This window comes from Anolis carolinensis, chromosome 2, assembly GCF_035594765.1.
Source record: "Anolis carolinensis isolate JA03-04 chromosome 2, rAnoCar3.1.pri, whole genome shotgun sequence".
NCBI lineage: Eukaryota > Metazoa > Chordata > Lepidosauria > Squamata > Dactyloidae > Anolis > Anolis carolinensis.
In genome coordinates, this window is record NC_085842.1 from 217,223,756 (window position 1) to 217,244,695 (window position 20,940).

A 20,940-nucleotide genomic window follows, 5' to 3' on the forward strand; every position below is an offset into this window, starting at 1 on the left:
AGCACAGAGGTTTCATAGCCTGGTGGACTTTTTATTGTATCACTGTTTTCTACATCTCCATCTTTCTCCAGCTCACTGATACAACAAGCCTTTGTCCCTGTAACTCAACAGTGCTGAACATCTATCTTTTTGAAATCAGGTGGGGCAGTCATATATAGCCTTGTTCATATTTTCTTTTGTCATCCACCTCCTCCATCTCCCTCTCTTTCTTCTCCAGCCTTTTCTTCCCTCGACTGCAGTCTAGCGAACCGAGACACTGCTGTTTCTGCTTCCACCACTGGTGCTACAACTTTTCCTTCATCCCAGCCTCTCTCACAGGGGCGGGGAGAGCAGGGAGGGCCAGAGCAAAGTAAGTTGCTAGACTGATCTGGAAAGGAACCAGTTTAATCCCAACCATCAAGAAAGGGGAACTGCCAGCAAGGCAGAGAGAGCCTTCTGAGATCAAACCCCAAAGGTAAGCAAAATAGAGATCTCTTCTGGAAGGGAAAGTCCAGCTAGGGAAGCAGCCCTTTGTAGAGGAGGGGAGCAGGACTGAAGCATCATCAAAGGCAAGATGTATGAGGTTGGCATAAAGTCCCAGTTATTCTGGGGCAAGGCAGAGGGAGGGAGGCAGTCGGGCAGGCATTGTGCAGGACAGAAGAGAGCAAGGATGAGCCAGTGGAGAGGCCATGTGGGATGCACCTAGATACAAAGGAAGGGAGAGAAAAGTAAGGGACCAGAATATTCCTCCAGGACAACAAGTGTTCCATCACTCCAAATTTCTAAATGAACAGGGTTGCCGGGTGTTTTGATTGCTGGTGCTTTTCCAATGCCTTGGCAACAGCCTGGCAAGTAGGGATTCAGGCAGCAACTCATCATTTTCTCATCATCTGATCTCCATACTAACTATCTGTTCACTGTTGAAAGGTTGTCATGTCAGGCTGATCTTTAAAGACAGAGCGGTGCCAAGATAATAGTGGCAAGTCTACAAATAGATTCCTGCTGGGTTCAGTTCCTTGTGCTTTTAATCCAACTCACCTCTGATTCCTTGTATCCCGTTTCCACTGGGACACTGACATTGTGCACTGTCTGTAGCCAACCTCTCCCCCTTCCAGGACAAAACGCCTTGCTCTCCCTTGCATCAAAAGGATACTCTCCACATTCAAGTCCTCAACATCTTTGTCTCCCTCCCCACTTCTCCCCCCACAGCCTTCTTGGCCACTTATGGAGAGAACAGAGCTTGTCTTGTGTTTCTTGGGACATTTTTAAAGCTCTAAGTTCCCAGATTTTGATTTTGCATAGGCAGAATTGAGGTACGTTGTTACCATTTGGTTTTTATTTTGCTCTTAAGCCCAAGGAAAGGTTACACTCGAAACCTATGGGTTAACACCGTCATTACCACCAACACCACCCCCCCCCCAAAAGAAACCAATCTTTTGATCAGAAATGATTTATAGAGAAGCTGTAAAGAAGTGGTCCTTGTTATGTTTTCCCTTGCTCATGGTTTTATTGCTGAAATCCTCCTCAGCCCTGACAACTTCTATTCCTCCAGGGATCTCCTTTTCCTCATGCAAGGATCAAATGATGTGTGCATGTGCCATATCATTCATTGTTCATATATCTTCCTTGTTAATGTATGTGGAACTGGAGTGGGTGATAGGGTTGTGCAATCTGGGGAAACCTTGATCCGTTTCATGTCCCAGCTTTCAGTGGGGGCCCCGATCCATATTTTGAGAGCCTCCCAAAATCGGGAGGGCAGATACCTGTTTTCACTCTGGGGTGCCGAAAGATCCATTTTCTATTGGCCCATTATGGGGAGGGGCTTCCCAGACTCACTTTCCTGTCATAGGCATTTAAGCTGTTTTTACTCTAGAGGAGAGGCACTCAGCTGCAGGCAGGCAGGCGCTTTAAGAGGCTTCTTACCTGTTATCTCTAGAGGACAGGTGCTCGGCTGCAGGTAGGCACATGTGCTTTCTGGGCCTGCACGCCATACATGCACTCTCCAAGGCAAGGAGGCAACAGCCAAGTTCTGCTTCTTACTCTAAAGGAGGTGCTTGGCTGCAAGCAGACACGAGTGCACTTTCTGGGTCTGTGTGCCACACACACACACACACACTTTCCAAAGCAAGGAGGCTGCTCATGAAAAGCAGGTGAAGAGAGGATCGGCTCCCGCTTGCTTTTGTGACAAGCTGATTTTCGTACAGGGAGAGGGCTTCCCGTTATATGCTCTCAAAGTAACAAAGGTATCAAATTAAACACCTCTGGAAGGTGAGGGCCCTGTGGAAGGATAGGCTGCTGCCTTTCAAAGATGAACCTTACCTCCCACACACCCTGCATAATTATAGCAGCTTGACACCACTTTAACTGCTACAGCTCCATCCTAAGGAGTCTTGGTATTTGTAATTTGCTGTGGCACCAGAGATCTCTGACAAAGGAGGTCAGTAACTTCACCAATGCTGTTTAACCATTCCCTGAAGCTGTCGGTAGAGATCACTGGTAGTTTTTGGGTACCAGCAAGCAGATGACATCCAGATCTAAGTATCTTTACTAGTTCAAACACTGTCTCTGTCCCAGCCAGTGTTTGAACGAAGGAGAGGAGGTTGGAAACAGAACCCCGAATTGTGATCCAAGGAGCATTATGGTTCTTGTCATTGATGAGGTTTCTGTAACACCTTCTAAATATTAAAGTTAATACCTGATGGAGTCACTAATACAAGGGTGACGAATCTCCCTTGGAGTTTGCCTCTGAAGCTTCTACAGATATGCTGGGAACTCTCCCATTGCCAAACTAGGGTCCAGAAGCAGCTGACCAATTCAGAGCAGTTATGGAAGAAACAATGGCAAAATCTTCGGTGGATTGCCACCTCTGCATTTCAGAAACTTGATATACTTTTGGGCCCGCTATCGGACACTGAAAAACAAGCTGGGCTTATCACCATATGGGCTTTTCTTCATCTTCAGTTAAATAAGAACTGGTCCTCTTCCTAGACAGATTGTCCTACAACAACTCTCTGCCTTGGAGTGCAGTGGAAGCTCCTTCCATGGAAGCTTTGAAACAGAAGCTGGATGGCCATCTGTCAGGGGTATTTTGATTGTGCTTTTCCTGAATGGCAAGAGGCTGGACTAGATGGCCAAGGTGGTCTCTTCCAACTCTATGATTCTATTATTCTATGACCAGAGAGAGAAAGAGAAAGAGAAGAAGAGCAAGTTTAAGTTAGCATAAGGAAGGGTTAACACTCCTGCAGTGTTTCTTTTGCTGTCTGTGGCCCTCTTCAGAAGATTTCACCTCACTTTCTGTCCCTGTGATAGCTGGATTTTGAAAAAAAAAAAGGCTGGTTGTGGAAACAAGGTTCAATGATAAAGCTTCAGTGGAGAAACCTTTACCCCATGATAACTCTTCCAGGAGTGAATTTCTCTTCCTAGGGGCAGATTACTCTCGCTTTCTGTTGTCTCCCCCACCCCATTCGTAACTATGAGTCATTTGTAAATTGGACGTTTGTAACTCGGGGACTGCCTGTACATCAGATAATTTCATTTTATTGCCTTCCTAGATTAAAGATTCAATATCTACTGTGAGTAGAATAATATCCCTTTCCCAAGGAGCCTTAGAGAAGTGTGCAAACACAGGCTAGATATGTGTGGTCAGCAATTGCCTTCAGTGGCTATCTCAATAGGGCACTGTGTTGGGAATTTGAGAGATGGAAGGTTAATCTGCAACAGTAAACTTAGCAGGAAAAGGAGACAACAGTCACTTCTTGTATGCTTAGGAGAGTGGGTAAAACATGCTGAGACAGAAAGGATGAAGCTCCCGAAGCTTGAGTCCAAACTGCAAAGACAACAGAATGATTTTTTAATTGTTTGATCGCCACAGCAAACTTTGGACACATCATGGGGCATTTACTCCCTCCACGCACCCATCTACCACATCCATCAGAAACCCAGTAGGAGGATTCCTTGCCATGACAAAAACTCATGCTTGAATCTTTTAAGGCCCTGATTCAAATTTGGGGTACAGTTCAAAACTTGACTGTCCCAGTGTCAACCGGTCAGTATGACGATGCTAGCTAAGGGATTCTTGAAGCTGCAAAAAAAAGTAATTTCCATGCTCTACATTCCATACTTAGAAAGGGAGAACCGCTCCCACTTCACTCATGAGCCAAGTATGGAATGACCCAATAGCCTGACTCTTCCATGAAGTAACCACTCCATGCAACCAATTATTGGAATGAATTCTTAGAAGAATTCTGATCATCTGACCCTCTTTGCTGCGTATGATTTCTATAATAAGACCAGCCACGTGTTGCTGTGGCTTATGGGAATCCTTTGTTGGCCAGGTGGAATAGCAGTGAATAGCCTTGCAGACTCAAAGCCTGGCCGTTTTCTTCTTATTGGAACCCTTGTTTGATGAGCTGGAATACAATGGAATAGGCTTGCTTGCATTCTAGGGGAATTGTTTCTGGGCTGCTAGAATTGCAATGAATAGCCTCACTACTTCAAAGCCTGGCTGCTTGCTACCTAGGGGAATCTTTGGTTGGTCAGCTTCAATAGTACAGAGTAGTATTGCTGCTTCAAAGCCTGGCCACCTTTTACCAAGGTTAATCTTTTGCTGATCTGGTTAAATTGCCTTGCAGCTTCAATGCCTAGCTGTGTTATAGCTAGGGGAATCCTTGTTTGGTGAGCTGGAGTAGAAGCCTCAATCAAAGAGATGTTTTGAAGCCTGGCTACATCCTTTGTAGGGGACTCCTTGTTTGGCCAGCTTGAATTGCACTGAATAGTCTTGCAGCTTAAAAGCCTGGCCGCTTTCTACATAGGGCATCCTTGCTGGCTAGGTTGAATGGGATGGAGCAGCCTCGTGGCTTCAAAACCTGGGGGGTTTCTACCGAGGGGAAATCTTGATTGGCCAGATTGAATAGCACTGAATAGCCTTACTGCTTGCAAGCCTGGCTGCTTTCTATCTTGTGGAATCCTTGGTTGGCCAGGTTGAATGGCAATGAATAGTCTCAGTGTGGCAGGTATTAATGCTGCAATTAGTCACCTTGATTAGCATTTAATGGCGGCCTTGCAGCTTCAAAGCCTGGCTGCTTCCTCCCGGGAAATCCCTTGTTGGGAAGAGTTAGCTGGCTCTGGTTGTTTCCCTGTTTTCAGAGTGTTGCTCTTTATTTACTATCCTGATTTTAGAGATTATATTGTTCTGTATTATTATACCACAGTAATTATTATAAATTATATTTATAATCTTATATTATCTGCTTAGAACTGGATTATATGAGGCCCCTTCTACACAGCTGTATAAAATCCAAACTGAACTGGATTTATGGCAATGTGGACTCAAGACAATCCAGTTCAAAGCAGATACTGTGGATTACGTGCCTTGGCATTCTGGATTATATAGCTGTGTGGAAGAGCCTTGAGTGTACATTGGCATATAATCCAGTTCAAATCAGATAATCTGTATATTATAGGCAGTGTGGAAGAGGCCTAAGTGAACCCTGCCTGTGCCCTGGGCGCCATTGTGGCTAAGGGGGTTGCTATGACATGAAGGGGGCAGGACCTAAAGGTGGTGGTGCCTACCCTTCTGAGTGGCAGCCAGGGGGAGAATTGTGTGTGCGAGGAGGGAGGAAAGCCCCTCCAAGAAGAACAGCCCTGGCAGCTGGCTCTTTCTCTACCTGCTCTTCTCCACGCTCCCGGCTCCCCCATCAGCTGTAAACACAGTCACCCCCCCCTCAGGGCAAGTGCAGAGAGTGAAGGGGAAAAGGGGGAGCACACCATTCTGGCCAAAAAGGGAGGGAGGAAAAGTGAAAAATAGATACAGGCCAATCGGGGTTTTTTTTTTTTTGGGGGGGGGGGGGGTTGACTGAAAGATGTACCTGATGTGTTGATGTATTGTGGCCAAATTTGGTGGCATTTGGTCCAGTGGTTTTGTTGTTAACTCAGTCCTAATTATGTACATTAAATTTATATATATACGAGGGTTATCCAGAAAGTAGATTACGTTTTGAATTGAATAGCAAGCACTTGCAAGCCCTGGCCGATTCTGGCTGCTTCTCCTCGGGAGCCTATGCCGCTCTCCTCCAGGGCGCTTTCCGGAGCTTGCTCAGCAGCCAGGCCAAGCAGACCTTCTTAGGTAAGCCCGCGCCTGTTCCTTGAGCTGGCAGGAAGGGAAGGGAAGCTACAATATTTTGATTCTCTCTTGAGATCTCCTTACAAAAGAAGCAAGAACGGGATTCTTGCTTGCTTGCTTCTGCTCCTCTCATCCTGGTGCATTCATTGTTCAGCCTGGCTGTGTTTCAGCATTGCAATAGCGTGGGGATTTTGTTGTTTCATGGGGACGTCACACACTGTTGAGGACCCAAGTGGCAGAATTTGGTGGGGAAGGAGTTGCAAAGCTCATGTATCGCTATGATAAGTGCCTAGATTTGAATGGCGACTATGTTGAGAAGTGGTATTTGGGTGTGGCTTTCAACTGCATATGGTAAATGTTTTCTCCTATACTTTGTTCATTTTTAATTCCAAAACGTAATCTACTTTCTGGATAGCCCTCGTGGATAGATAGATAGATAGATAGATAGATAGATAGATAGATAGATAGATAGATAGATAGATTAAGAGGTGGTATACCAACTTCAACTAGCAAAGGTCAGTTCTAGCCATCCCAACCATCACTTCTGCTGAGTCCTGAGGGACCTATTAGCAGTGAACTGAACCTTCCAGGGCATACTTTGTAGAACATCTTCACCTGATACATAACTACCTGTAGTGGATCATGTTGAACTTCATTTTGTTAGTTTCAGCCCATCTCTCCGATCTTAACAGACTAGAGAGATGGGCCGAAACTAACAAAATGAAGTTCAACAGGGACAAATGCAAGATACTTCACTTCTGCAGAAAAAATGGAATGCAAAGATACAGAATGGGGGACGCCTGGCTAGACAGCAGTACATGTGAAAAAGATCTTGGAGTGCTTGTGGACAACAGGTTGAACATGAGCCAGCAATGTGATGCGGCTGCTAAGAAAGCCAATGGAATTCTGGCCTGCATCAATAGGGGTATAGCGTCTAGATCCAGGGAAGTCATGCTACCCCTCTATTCTGCCTTGGTCAGACCACACCTGGAATACTGCGTCCAATTCTGGGCACCACAGTTGAAGGGAGATATTGACAAGCTGGAATGCGTCCAGAGGAGGGCAACCAAAATGATCAAAGGTCTGGAGAACAAGCCCTATGAGGAGCGGCTTAAAGAACTGGGCATGTTTAGCCTGCAGAAGAGAAGGCTGAGAGGAGACATGATAGCCATGTATAAATATGTGAGGGGAAGTCATAGGGAGGAGGGAGCAAGTTTGTTTTCTGCTGTCCTGCAGACTAGGACACGGAACAATGGCTTCAAACTACAGGAAAGGAGATTCCACCTGAACATCAGGAAGAACTTCCTCACTGTGAGGGCTGTTCGGTAGTGGAACTCTCTGACCCGGACTGTGGTGGAGGCTCCTTCTTTGGAGGCTTTTAAGCAGAGGCTGGATGGCCATCTGTCGGGGGTGCTTTGAATGCGATTTCCTGTTTCTTGGCAGGGGGTTGGACTGGATGGCCCATGAGGTCTCTTCCAACTCTACTATTCTATGATTCTATGATTCTATGAAAAGAGCACAGGAGCCTGCCTCAGTCAAATTAATGAACAAACCCATGAAGGAATGCAAATATTTCACATGGTTAAAAGGTGTAGAAAATGTGGTATGGGATTAATCTAATATCTGTGAGAAAGGGACCTTTGTAACCCAAGAGAGAGGAGCAAATAAGATCTGGCAACTGGAATGTATTGGGCAAGGACGAAGGGAAGGACGGGAGAATGTAGACACCTGAGTCCACAATCTATGAGGCAGTGTATTCCACCATAGAACAATGCTTATAATAAAGTTCTTTCTGCAGTTTAGGTGGAGCCTCTTTCCTTGTAACTTTCTCCCATTATGGGGCATAAGACACCTTAAAAACACAACATACCTTATTATTATTATTATTATTATTATTATTATTATTATTATTATTCTAAATATAACAGTTAAAATATAATTAGACAAACTCTGATTTAAAATGCAAATTAAAAGGGTAAAGCGGAACAGCATTAAAAGCTATTTAGACAATTAAAATAAAAATTCTCTACACCCCCTCCCTATTAAAGTTTTTTTGACACTTTCTCTCAAAGTATAAGCAACTTTCCAAAACACATTATAACGCAATATCAGTTGTAAAGGCTGCTACCAGAAGTTTAAATAAGCACTAGCATGAAGAATTATAAGTACATTAATACAGTGAAATCTATTAGAAGGGAACAAAGTGCACAACAAGTCTCCTTCTGACCTCTCTGCTTTATTATGTAATGAGAGGTTTTTTGGATAGTCTGAAGCAGCACTCAATTTCTGATGGCACTTCAAGACAATTATCAGATATCTGTATTTTTAAAATGTTTGAGAAATAGTTCTTGAGCCATGTACAAATATGGGGACAGGGCAGCTCAAACAGGAATATATCAGTAGGAGCTCTGTGTTTCACTGCTTGGGTAGTACACAATTTTGGGTGGAAGCTGCATCTTTTTTGCCTGAGAAGTTTTAGTTCCATTTATGTTTAGGGTTTTTTCCAGTTAGATGCAAGGATGACGGTTTGAGCCAAAGTCTTCATGGAAAAGGTAGGTTTTCTGTAGGAGTGAATAGTCTATTTTTGGCCCAGGTCAACTTTGCATATATTTTGTAGAATCACTTCTGTCCCATTTCTGAATAGTTTGGGTTCAGGGAGAATCTACCCATATGTTTCTATGTTAATATATACTTTTGAACATGTTTATCCATTTCAACATGTATCTGCTCTCAGGGTAAGCATTTGTAATTCTACCTTATTCTAAAACATGCAATTTTATATGCTTCAATCATCAAGTAATGCTTTGTACAATTCATACAAATATGATATAGAATCAGAATTATATTTGGATCCACACAAAAGTTTAAGATGTGTGGAACACATTATTTTGAATTGAAAACTTCATAAAACTAGGATACTTTGAGCACTGTGGCATTCCTAGTTTTATGCACCCAAAACAGAAGATACAAAGCACAAATCTAACTTGTTGGCATGTGTTGTTTTTAGAGCAGTAGTTCCCAACCTTTAAGAGGCCATGGAGCACTGACGCAAAACTGGGATACATCATGGACCATCGAGGTCAATCAACCCATTTCCCTGCACCACCTGCACACACACACAAAAGTTTTAAAATAACTAGAATTTATTAATCATCATTCTAATATTTACATATACATTTTTATTTTGTGATATAAAGGCAAAACACCATAATGAGACAATGAAAAAAATTATGTGAATTTTTAAATTGTGTTTGTTTCACTAGGCAGGGAATTCTTGGATTGATAATATTGCTCAATGCCTCACACATGTCTTGGCACGGAATAATAGTAGACTAGCTCTTGATAGTAGTAGACTCCCAGGCTCCTGTTAGTACTCAGGCTTCAAGAGCCAGTCTGGGAGAATGGGCTGAGAGTTCCTCTTCTGCTGGCCCAGCCAAAAGGAGAGAGCACCCATGTGTTTCCTTCTCTTCTCTTCTCACGAGGAGCCAGTGATAGAGCATCCCTCAGCCCCTACCTTCCCTGACCTGCTAGCTTCAGCTGTCTCCTCCTCCTTGCAATCCAAACCTATGAACAGGGCTTCCTTCCTTACCTCAAAAGCAGGTAAGGAATGAAGGGTCCAACGCTACCATAACTGCTCCCTCACTTTGCCCAGTCAGATCCTTCCTTCTTATCTGTTATTGAGGAGGCTGCTGCCAAAGCCCTGGTTGCAATCACTTCCTTGCAACCCAGTTCCCTACCACTCTGTCTAGCAGCAGGCAAGAAAGGAAGGATCCAACACTACAATTCTTGCCCCTTGTTGTATCCCAGTCTGCACCTGAGCTGTCAGGTGAGCCTGAGCTTGGGCCTATTCAGTCTGTGATTGTACCTGCACCTGACCTGTCATATGAATCTGAATCGGGGCATAGGATTCCTATGCAGCCAGAGTTAGATGAGCTTGTTGTTCCTGGACAGCCAGAGTTAGATGAGGCTGCTGTTCCTGAGGATTCTGGGAGCAGGCTTACAATGGTTTCAAGCATGCAGCTTGAACTGCATTCCTTGGGAGAGTCAAGGTCGAATTATCCCTTGGCAGATGGGCATTCCAGTCTTGATAAGATCAATGAGGTTGACAGAAAGAAACCAATATGTCAATAGAGACAAGAAAGGGAGGTTTTGAGAAGGAGCAAACGGTTATGAATGAGAAAGGGTTTTGAGCAAACTTCCCACGGAAAGTGGCCTTGATTCTAGCTTTAAGAGGAACCGCTTCTGAGAGAATTCAGAGGTGGTAACTTTGCTCATCGAAAGGTTTGTTCCTGCTTCATGGACTCTTGTTTCATGTTACCTTTGGACTTTCATCCAAGTTCCTGTAAGCCTTGTATTTTGAGCTTTGTTCCAAATCTTATTCCTGTTCCTGAGTATTTTGGATTATCATGTCATGTTCCTGAAAACCTTTCATTGTGAATCTCTTGTTCCAGTCCAAGATCCCATTCTTTGCTCCAGTCCTGGATCCTGTTCTTTGTTCCAGTTCATGATCCTGTTCCTTGGACTAATTTTGATTACCTTGATTGAAATTTATCCTTGTGTTTGGTTTTCTATGGACCCTTGCTATGAACCCTTGTTTCGCACCAGGTGGACTAAAACCTTGTTTTATTGACTTTGAACTTTGATTTTCTATTGCACATATTATCTTCAATAAACAGCTTGCATTGGTTATAGCCTTGGGCTCCAGTGTGGTTTTAAGGTGTCTCTGCAGCCTAGGGGTGCAACACCCCTCCTTTTACCCAATGTTAAATCCTTCCTTCCTTCCTTCCTTCTTTCCTTGCAGACTGAGGTGGCAGAGGGCTGGTTGCAAGGAGGAAATTGCAAACAGGGTTCTGGCAGCAGCCTCCTCAAGAGAAAGGAAGGATCCAAAATTAGGCAAAGGGAAGAGGGATTATTTCTGCGGGGCCCCTTCCTCAACAGCCATACTGTGTCAACTCAGACCCCCACTGACTACTTTTTTGTTTCTTGCAGACCACTGGTTGGCAGCCTCTGTTTTATAGCCTCATCAGACGGGGTGATTTTAGCATCCTAGGATGCTTTCACCCTGCCTGGGAGACAGAGACTGATGCAGAACATCACACAATGTTATGTGACATCAGGTGTAGGTCATGCCCCCAACCAGGGAGAACGTGTTGTCAGATGTTTCCACCCCAACATGAGAGGTTTCCCATGTTGTGCTGGCTCCAATGGAGTCAGCATCGGGTCTCCCCACAATAGCAAAACACTTTCCCCATGTGATGAGGAAAGCATCACCAAGAGGAAGCTTCATGTGGGATAACAGATTCACCCTGCTGCTCTCTCTTTCCTCGCAAAAGCCCGGTGAAGCAGAACACTTCACCAAGGTTTTCTGATGAGGCTCTTAAAGACTCATGAAACATTCCTGAATCCGACTTATACAAAATGAACAAAGAGTTACTAAACTGGGCAATTAGTGTGATAGAAGAGACCGAAAGGAATGTGCTTCGGTTAGTTCCTCATCCTTGATGAATCATGATCGCTTTTTGTCCTAACGAACAAGATTTATGTTGCTGCAATAACCAGCAGCAGCAATGAAGCTAGATTATAATATAAGACACATTAATTTTGAATCACTGTGAACACTTCTTTCAGGTCTTGTAACCATGAAGTCTGAAAATCAGCCAGAAGACAAGAGGATAAGAAAACTCAAACAGGAGGCAAACACGCAGAAAATGAAGGAAGCAGCTGAGGTGGAAGAAAAGAAAAAGGAAGAAAATGAGGCTCTCGTTGGGTTCTTCCATTCCTATCAGGAGCTTTTCCAGTTCTTCTGTAACAATACAACAATCCATGGGGCCATCCGGCTTGTATGCTCCAAGAAAAACAGGATGAAGACTGCTTTCTGGTCAATCCTCTTCTTCTTCACCTTTGGTCTCATGTACTGGCAGTTTGGAATTATCTATAGAGAATACTTCAGTTTTCCTGTCAACCTGAATTTGAATCTCAACTCTGATAGGTTTACCTTCCCTGCTGTCACACTGTGTACTCTGAATCCATATAGGTAAGCTTGATATTATCAATAATAGTACTTTATATTCTGCCCTATCTCCTCAGAAGGACTCGTGGCAGATTCCAAACATAAAAGGCAAACATTCAATGCCCGAACACAACAATACACCCATACTAACAAAAATTGATAATCAACTGTTGCAAAGTTGGAATATTGTCCTGATTACCTGGTTTACCTTTTCCCCCTAGAATACATAACAGTGTTTTGAATTAATAAATACTTAAGATCTTCTAATAGTTAGGGTACAACCAATCTGTGTTCTGTGGTTCTTAGTATATATTCCTCCATTAGAAGTAATACAATTCTGTTGGATCACTATATGGATGCAGCACACTTCGTCCAGCCTTGTTTTGAAAAATCCCACCATAAGTGAGCTATTGGCTCACCAGTGAATTATCAACCACCTTCTGCCCACTTCTGATCAAGATGTGGAAAGTCACTTTTTCAAAGTATTTTGTTCTCTTTACTTGTTAAAATGTTCGAGAAATGATTTGTTTCCATTTCTCATTACAGTCTGAATTATTTGCCAATTTCCAATTACATTTTGTTTCTCTTGGTGGTGAAAATGCTGGAGGCAAGGAACTTATATAATATATTTAATAAGGAAGTAGCACAGAACTGGAAAGCTCCTGGAAAAAATAGCCCTAAAAACTGTGAAAATGATTAGGAAAAAGAATTAGAATGCTTTATTTGTTACATTAGTGGATAATTTTATCACTATGGGGTACATTACTTATAGAATGTAACTTTGCCAGAAAAAACTCCCCAAATGTAATTTGTCCACATTACGTGCACTTCAAAGCTCTGCTCCTAGTGTAACTAATGCTACCTGGAAGTAATAGTGAAGAACCTGATCCTGGAAGACTGTCTTTCCCTCTTGTAGGTACAGCGCTCTTCAAAATGAGCTGGCAGAACTGGATCATATTACCCAAAAGACTCTGATGGATCTGTATAAATATGATATGTCCCAGGGACAGAACAACCGGAAGGCTCAGTTATCCCGGAAACGCAGCTATCGGAGTCTGCACTACCATGTCTCTCGCCATCCATTACACAGATATAAGCGTGACAGCCAGGCCAGCATTGAGGACAACAATACCCAAGTGGATAAGAATGACTGGAAAATTGCCTTCTCAGTGGTAAGGATGGTTTCACTTCTTTCTAGCATACTTTCAGCACTGCTAGCTTCCAACCTCACATACTCATAACCCCAGTTCTTGCATCCTTTCCTCATATGAATCTCCCTATATTATTGTCTTGAAGTTTAATATTTCTGCTGGCCCCCATGCTGTCGGATTTATCACAGGATAGGTTGTTTTACTCTATAGATTACTATACAATTTGGTGTCCTAAATCTAACAGTGTCAAGTATCCAAATCACACTAGTTTGGTGCAATGGCTGGTGGATCCATTGCTGTCAGGATTTTCCTACCACCCCTCCTGCAGATACACCACAATGCCTGGACCAATTTTGGCAATAGAACAGGTTAGTTTTATCTCAAGACTACTGAGGATGCTTTCGCAAAGACAGATCCACTAACCACATCTAGCAGCAATGTGTCTTGAAGCAGCACTGCATGGCAACTGAAAGAGTATATTTCCTCCCAAGGAAGCAATGTACAGATTGGATTCACCAAGTCTGATAATTGCTTGTTTGTTTCTTACATTTTGGCCTACACAAGTCTCAGAAACAGATTGAAAGAGAGATTATTTTTGGAACCAGGTTTTTACTTCTTAGCAGTGACCCTCAGGTTAAAAAATGTCAACGCTGCAGTTAAAATCTATGAATGCCTCTTCCGGTTATGGACAACTTCCGACATTTAAGATGTTATTGGATTGCAGTGCCCATCTGCTCTAGCCAAACATGCTAAGAATGATGGCAGTAAGAGAATTTGGAGGACTACTTTTGAGAATTATTAAAATTGGAACATACTATAGCATTAGCTAGACATGATCATGCCCAGAAACTGCTCTTGGCCTCAGAACTTTATCCCACCACTTCTCAGTTATGGACATCCCCAGCACATTATTATTTTTTTAAAACCCTCTATCAGTAGATGGAGAATCACAAGATGACATCCTAACTTATGCCCACCTTCAAAATGCATAACATAATTTTGACTTTGAAGTGTTTCAGATAGAAATTGTGTCAGAAAGTTGTCCAGTGTTTCCATAACACTATAGTAAGTGTTGCAGTCATGGATTTCAGCATATGTTATTTAGACATATTTTCTCCTTATTCTCATTTTGTTTATTTTCATTAATGAAAAGAGCAACCTGATGAAAGTAAACATAAATTTCCCCAGTGGGTTGAGAAATACCTGCATCTACATCATTTGAAAGTATCAGAGGCATGCAGGCAAGTTACCGTATATACTCAAGTATAAGTGTCCTGTTTTGTCTTTCAAGAACAGCCTTAAAACACTGTGGTGAGTAAATGAAAACTGCTTTACTTCAGCAAAACATAAAGTATAGCATACTCAGTGGAATAATGCAAAAGGAAGCAAGAATGTCTTAGGGTAAACACAGCTCTTAGTCTCTGTTAAATTCCCAAATCAAATAGCAATCTTACTTCAGACAAAGAAACAGCAATAAATCCTTAGGAGCAGTTTCCCAGATTCAGACTTGAAGCAGGCACAAGGGGGCCAAAGAGTCAGTCTGTTACCAGCAAGAGCTGGCTGCATCTGCTTCTGCTTTATAGCCCTGAGTCCCCTCCCAGCTGATAGGGCAGTTCCTAATTAGCTATTCTAGCTGAACAAAGTCTCTGTTCTGTTTCCTTTCGCCTCTCCTGAAATGTGGGTACTTGCTAAATCTCCTCCTCAGATTCCAACTCACCCTCAGATTCATGAACACTTTCCTGCTCCCCTTCCTTTTCTGAAGAAGAGGAATCCCTAACAATAAGCTGAGTTTTTCAGCCCTTTTTAGGGTGGGAAAAGCCCCCCTCGGCTTATACTTGAGTGAGGGTCCTGGCCGATTTAAATTTGGGTTGGCTTATACTTGAGTATATAGGTAATCAGAGTTGGATAGTCTTATCTTATTAAAGTTTTATTATCTTAAATTGCCGTTTTATGTAAATATTCAAAAACATTTAACTTACTGATGCCTCAATTAATGTAATTTTACATTCAATTTGCAGACTTCATTCTGAAACCTTGCCACTATCAGTCAATAAGTTTTCCCAGTTTTTGTGGTAAATGAAATGCCTCGGCTTATTTTCAGGTCGGCTTATACTCGAGTATATATGGTAGATGAAATCGCTATAGCTTGCACTTCATGAATTTGAGGCCTGTTTCATTATTTATCACATTGTAGTCAGGTAGCCTCAATGCTTCAGCCTCTGAAATGATGCACTGAGGATTTTAGGGCACAAAAACCCTTTGCCAACACAACCTTTGTCTTCAAACTACTAGTTGAATACCATCAGTGTCTAAATGCCAGGACTATAGAAATCAGGAATCCCCTTGCTGGAATACAGCCAAGAAAGACTCTTTCGGCTTTCTTAAATTCTATTTGCACTGCATGTTTATATCCATTTTATACTTGCATATGAATCCTGAAGTCATCAAAGAAATTATAATTTGAAGATGCCAATCATTCTTTTTTAAACTTAGTATTCTTTTACAGCAGTACTTATCCCTAAATTCACTGGGATGAAGGAAGGAAATGTTAAATCAATGCAGCATAGGTATACCTCAGAAAACAAGAGCACCTTTAAAAAGTTTCAGCATAATGTTATTGTTGTTGCTGCTGTGTGCATGTTGTTCTGACTTATGGCAACCCTAAGTCAAAATTATTGCAGGGTTTTCTTGGCAAGATTTGTTTAAAGGGGCTTTGCATTTGCCTTCTTCTGAGGATGAGAGAATACACCTTACTAAAGTCATCCAGTGGGTATTTGAACCTGGTTCCTAGAGTCATATTCCAATGCTCAAAGTACTATGCCACATTGGCTGTTTTCCTACATAACTAAAAATATGCACAAGTGAAATGGAACGACCAGGTCAGCAAGCTCTGCATGAATAAACAACCCTCATCTATAATCCTCCCAATGCTGATGCTGATAAAAAGCTAGACAGGGCACAAGAAGGGAAGAATGGTCTGAAAAGATATTACAGAAAGCCTGGTTTGTGTAAAGGGCAAGGAGAGGAGGATGACAGGAAAAGCTGATTTGCCATTTTAATCACAATATTTGCATGGCCAGAGTGGAATTTCCTCAGTTTCCCTTTGAGATTTCCATCCATCCACTATTTCTCCAGTACCCAAGAATGCTTCCCTTTCCCTCTGATTCCTTTGCTGTCCCAAGAATGGCCTAATGGGATTCATCTCCTTTGCAGTGCAATGAAAACAACACAGACTGTTTCAAGCAAATGTACTCCTCAGGTGTGGATGCTGTGCGGGAGTGGTACAGTTTTCATTACATCAACATCCTGTCAAGGATCCCTAATGCCAAAAGCCTCGATGAGTCTGACTTTGCAAGCTTCATCTACGCCTGCCGTTTCAACGAGGTGACATGCGACAAAGCGTGAGTACAAAGTCACTCCTTTTTTATTAGATTTACAGAGTTTACTGCACTTCTTGAGTACAGCCTGTTTTGCAGTTTCCTTTGTATGAAAGATACACATTTTCCATCACTGGTCAAAATGGTTATCAGATCCATTGAAAACAAAGTACACTATTGGATCACACATTTTTCCTTCTTTTTTGTCAATGGATTCATGCAAATGAGGGGACAGAATTGTACCTTGTTTGGTTTATTTATTTATTTATTTATCATGTCAGAAGCAAACTGAAAATGCAGTTATAATGTATAGAAAAACCACAAAGTTAAAAACTTGGTATTATACTAGATTTCCTTTGACCAGAAGCTGGCCACTTGGAGTGCCTCTAGTGTTACTGTAAGAAGGTCTTCCATTGTGCATGGGGCAGGGCTCAGGTTGCATTGTAGTAAGTGGTCTGTGGTTTGCTCTTCTCCACACTCGCATGTTGTGGACTCCACTTTGTAGCCCCATTTCTTAAGGTCAGCTCTGCATCTAGTGGTACCAGAGTGCAGTCTGTTCAGTGCCTTTCAAGTTGCCCAGTCTTCTGTGTGCCCGGGGAGGGGGGGGGTATCAGCCACTGATTGAGATTCTGGGTTTTAGCCTGCCACTTTTGGACTCTAGCTTTCTGAGGTGTTCCTGTGAGTATCTCTGCAGGTCTTAGGAAGCTATTTCCTGATTGAAGTCATTGGCTTGCTGGCTGATATTCAAACAGAGGATGGGTTGGAGATGTCAATGCCTTGGTCCTTTCATTATTGGCTGCTACTACCCGACGGATGTCAGGTGGTGCAATACCGGCTAAACAGTATAATTTCTCCAGTGGTATAGAGCACATACATCCTATGATAATGTGGCATGTCTCATTAAGAGCCACATCCACTGTTTTAATGTGCTGAGATGTATTCCACACTGCGCATGCATATTCAGCAGCAGAGTGGCAAAGCACAAGAGCACTGTCTTCACTGAATCTGGTTGTGATCTCCAGGTTGTTCCAGCCAGCTTTTGTATGATATTATTTCTAGCACCCACTTTTTGTTTGATATTCAAGCAGTATTTCTTATAATTCAGAGCAAGGTCCAGAGTGACTCCCAGGTATTTTGGTGTACTGCAATGCTCCAGTGGGATTCTTTCCCAGGTAATCCTCAGAACTCAAGATGCTTGTCTGTTCTTAAGATGAAAAGCATGTGTCTGTGTTTTAGATGGATTAGGAATCAGCTTGTTCTTCCTGGAATAGGCAGTAAGAGCACATAAAGCTTTGGAGAGCTTCTGTTCAACCTTTTCAAAGCTCCCTTCTTGAACAATGATGACACGATCGTCAGCATAGATGAAACTCTGTCCCTTCTGACAGTGGCTGATCATTTGTATAAATGTCAAACATTGATGGATCAAGCAGGCTTCCCTGAGGTAGGCCCTTCTATTTTTGCCATCTGCTTCTCTGACCCTGGAACTCAACAAAAAAGCTCCTGTTTTGTAGCAATTTCCTATGAAGCGGGTGAGGTGGTAGCCCTTTGTGATATTCTACCATTTTTTCCGAAGGAAGCAATGATTTACAGTATCTACAGGTCTATGAAGACAGCTCCTGTAATCTGCTGTCTTTCAAAACCATTTTCTATGTGCTGAGTCAAGTTCAACACTTGTGGTGTCCAGCTTTTCCCTTTCCTGAAACCAGCTGCTGTGGGATCATAAATGGGTCTATTTTTTCCATAATTTCCAAAATGTTTTATATTTTATACTGTATTTAATTGGTTGTATTTTTTATATGTTGTTGTTTTTAATGATGTATCGGCATCGAATTGTTGCCAATTGTACGCCGCCCTGAGTCCCTCCGGATGAGAAGGGCGGGATAGAAATATTTGAAATAAATAAAATAAATAAATAATTCTGTGCAGGATAAGTCTCTCCATAGCTTTATAAAGATGGCACAACAAGGAAATTGGTCTATAGCTTTTTGGATCATTATGGTCTTTGCCTGGTTTCAAGATGGCTATGACTCTTGCTTTCCTCCAGATTTTAGGGATCTGAGAGGATGCAAGCAGTTGTTCATCAGCTTCAGCAGTCAGCACCTTGCTTTTGGGCCAAAGTTCTTAATTTGTTCCATCCGTAGATCTACAGATCTACGGATGGAACCTTGTTTAGTGAAAAAAACATTATTTTCTGAAGAGGTTAATTTGTTTCAGTTCTGCTAAGGTGTGTCCTTGGAACATGATACTTTTCTATGTCTTTGTGGTTTAAAAGCCTACAAAAACACTACTGTATCAGGAACTGATGTGTACTCTGTGGATGGGTTTTTAACAGGTCTTGTATTTTTACTCATTAACCCCCTGAATGCAAAAAAAGGGATGTAGGGAGGTGCCTCTCTCACATGGTACATGTGCCATGGTCAAATCCCTATTGATAGCCCCAGCTACCCTGTTTCCCCGAAAATAAGACATCCCTAGAAAATAAGACCTAGTAGAGGTTTTGCTGAATTGCTAAATATAAAGCCTCCCCGAAAGTAAGACATAGCAAAGTTTTTGTTTGGAAGCATGGCCACCAAACAGAACACCAGAGCATGCAGCATCGGTAAATATATGCACCATAGATTGTTGTACATGGAAATAATGGTAGTAACTAGAAATTCTTGATAAGATTCACAGTTTGTTTGGTTATGCTGGTTTGTGATGGCCACTACTGTATAGTATATAATAAATGTTCATTTTTTTTTGTTCAACAATTAATGTGAATTTTTCATGGAAAAATGAGACATCACCTGAAAATAAGACCTAGGGCATCTTTGGGAGCAAAAATTAATATAAGACACTGTCTTATTTTCATGGAAACACGGTAGAATAGACCATCAGATCAATTGTTGAATGGTGAGTCCATGCTTTTGTAAATCAAAACAGGCAGATAAATCAGGAAATTACCAGCGCATACGTTAACTGGTGGCATCCTATTAGTGACCTACTATGGCACAAGTCTAATTTAGGTCATTGTAGAGATTAGAGTTCTGCTTCAACAGCATAACAAGTTTTCCCTCAAACCCTGGCATTTCCATATCAATGTCGAGTAGTGAGATCAGCAGGGATATATCTGGCTATTTTCTTAAGCTGGACACATAACAATAATGCCATCGCAATAGATCTCACATGGACGCCCAGGAGGTCCTTGAGGATGCCTGTTATGGTGCAAAGGAAAATAGCTGGATGCACTTTTGCTGCTTTTTGTGTTCTCCACTGACAAGGAACTGGATGAGAGAGGAGAGCTGTCATATCGAAAGGTTTTGCTAGTGCTGCACTTGGAGAGGCATCAGACCTATAGATTGAAGATCCATTAGCTCAAGCAGGCCCTCAGCCATAGGCACAGAACAGAGCTGAGTTTGCTAAGGCAACTGTGTGCCCCTTTGCCAGTTCTGGATGAAGCTTCTTTTGTAGCTTCCTGTGAGCCACTGCTAAATGTGAGTAGGGATGGAAAACAGTGTTTCATTGAGAGATAAAAAAAATTACAAACTGTTTCCCCCATTCCACTTTAAATTTGTGGAGGTTTTAATTCTTAAAGTAGTTTCTTAGATTACAGACAATAACACTGACAGGAGTCATTTGGGTAAATGTTTTACAACTTTATTCTTCTTGGCCCTGTTCCCATCAATTTCCTCAGGATTCTCATTAAGCACACATTCCCAGTGGTTTTTAAAATCAATTCATTTTTAGCTTTTTCATAGTTTTGGCTCTAATAACTTCTGTTTGAATTAATTTACATAATTTACTAACATTTAGAACAGCACAGGGAGAAAAATGAGCTAGCTTCTCTGCCTTCAATGGTTGTATAAAGGTAAAGGTTTCCCCTGACGTTAAATCCAGTCATGTCTGACTCTGGGGGTTGGTGCTCATCTCCATTTCTAAGCCGAAGAGCCAGCATTGTCCGTAGACACCTCCAAGGTCATGTGGCCAGCATGACTGCATGGAGCGCCGTTACCTTCTCGCCGGAGTGGTACCTATTGATCTACTCACATTGGCATGTTTTTGAACTGCTAGGTTGGCAGAAGCTGGAGCAACAGCAGGCGCTCACTCAGCTCCCAGGATTTGAACCTGGGACCTTTCGGTCTGCAAGTTCAGCAGCTCAGTACTTTAACACACTTTGCCACCAGAGTGATAATGCCACCGGGGTTGTATAGAAGGGGGCATTTCAACAGGTGTGGATCATTGCCTGGTTGTGTGGCATGCAACATCTGCAGAAATTCCCTCTTCTACACAACTGTTCAACTTACAGGAGCCCATGCAATTTTT

The 20,940-nt window shown here is 42.3% G+C and overlaps 1 protein-coding gene across 2 annotated transcripts in view; it reads left to right on the plus strand.

Moving 5' to 3' along the window:
- The first annotated feature begins 334 nt into the window (after window positions 1-334).
- scnn1a (sodium channel epithelial 1 subunit alpha) overlaps window positions 335-20,940 on the plus strand; it is a 37,700-nt gene continuing 17,094 nt past the window's right edge. For both annotated transcript variants that reach the window (XM_003226464.3, XM_008119273.2), the window contains exons 1-4: window positions 335-454; window positions 11,729-12,134; window positions 13,027-13,282; window positions 16,475-16,662. In XM_003226464.3, the coding sequence (XP_003226512.2) occupies window positions 11,740-12,134; window positions 13,027-13,282; window positions 16,475-16,662 (839 nt within the window). In that variant the 5' untranslated portion in view covers window positions 335-454; window positions 11,729-11,739. The remainder of the gene's footprint in view (window positions 455-11,728; window positions 12,135-13,026; window positions 13,283-16,474; window positions 16,663-20,940) is intronic.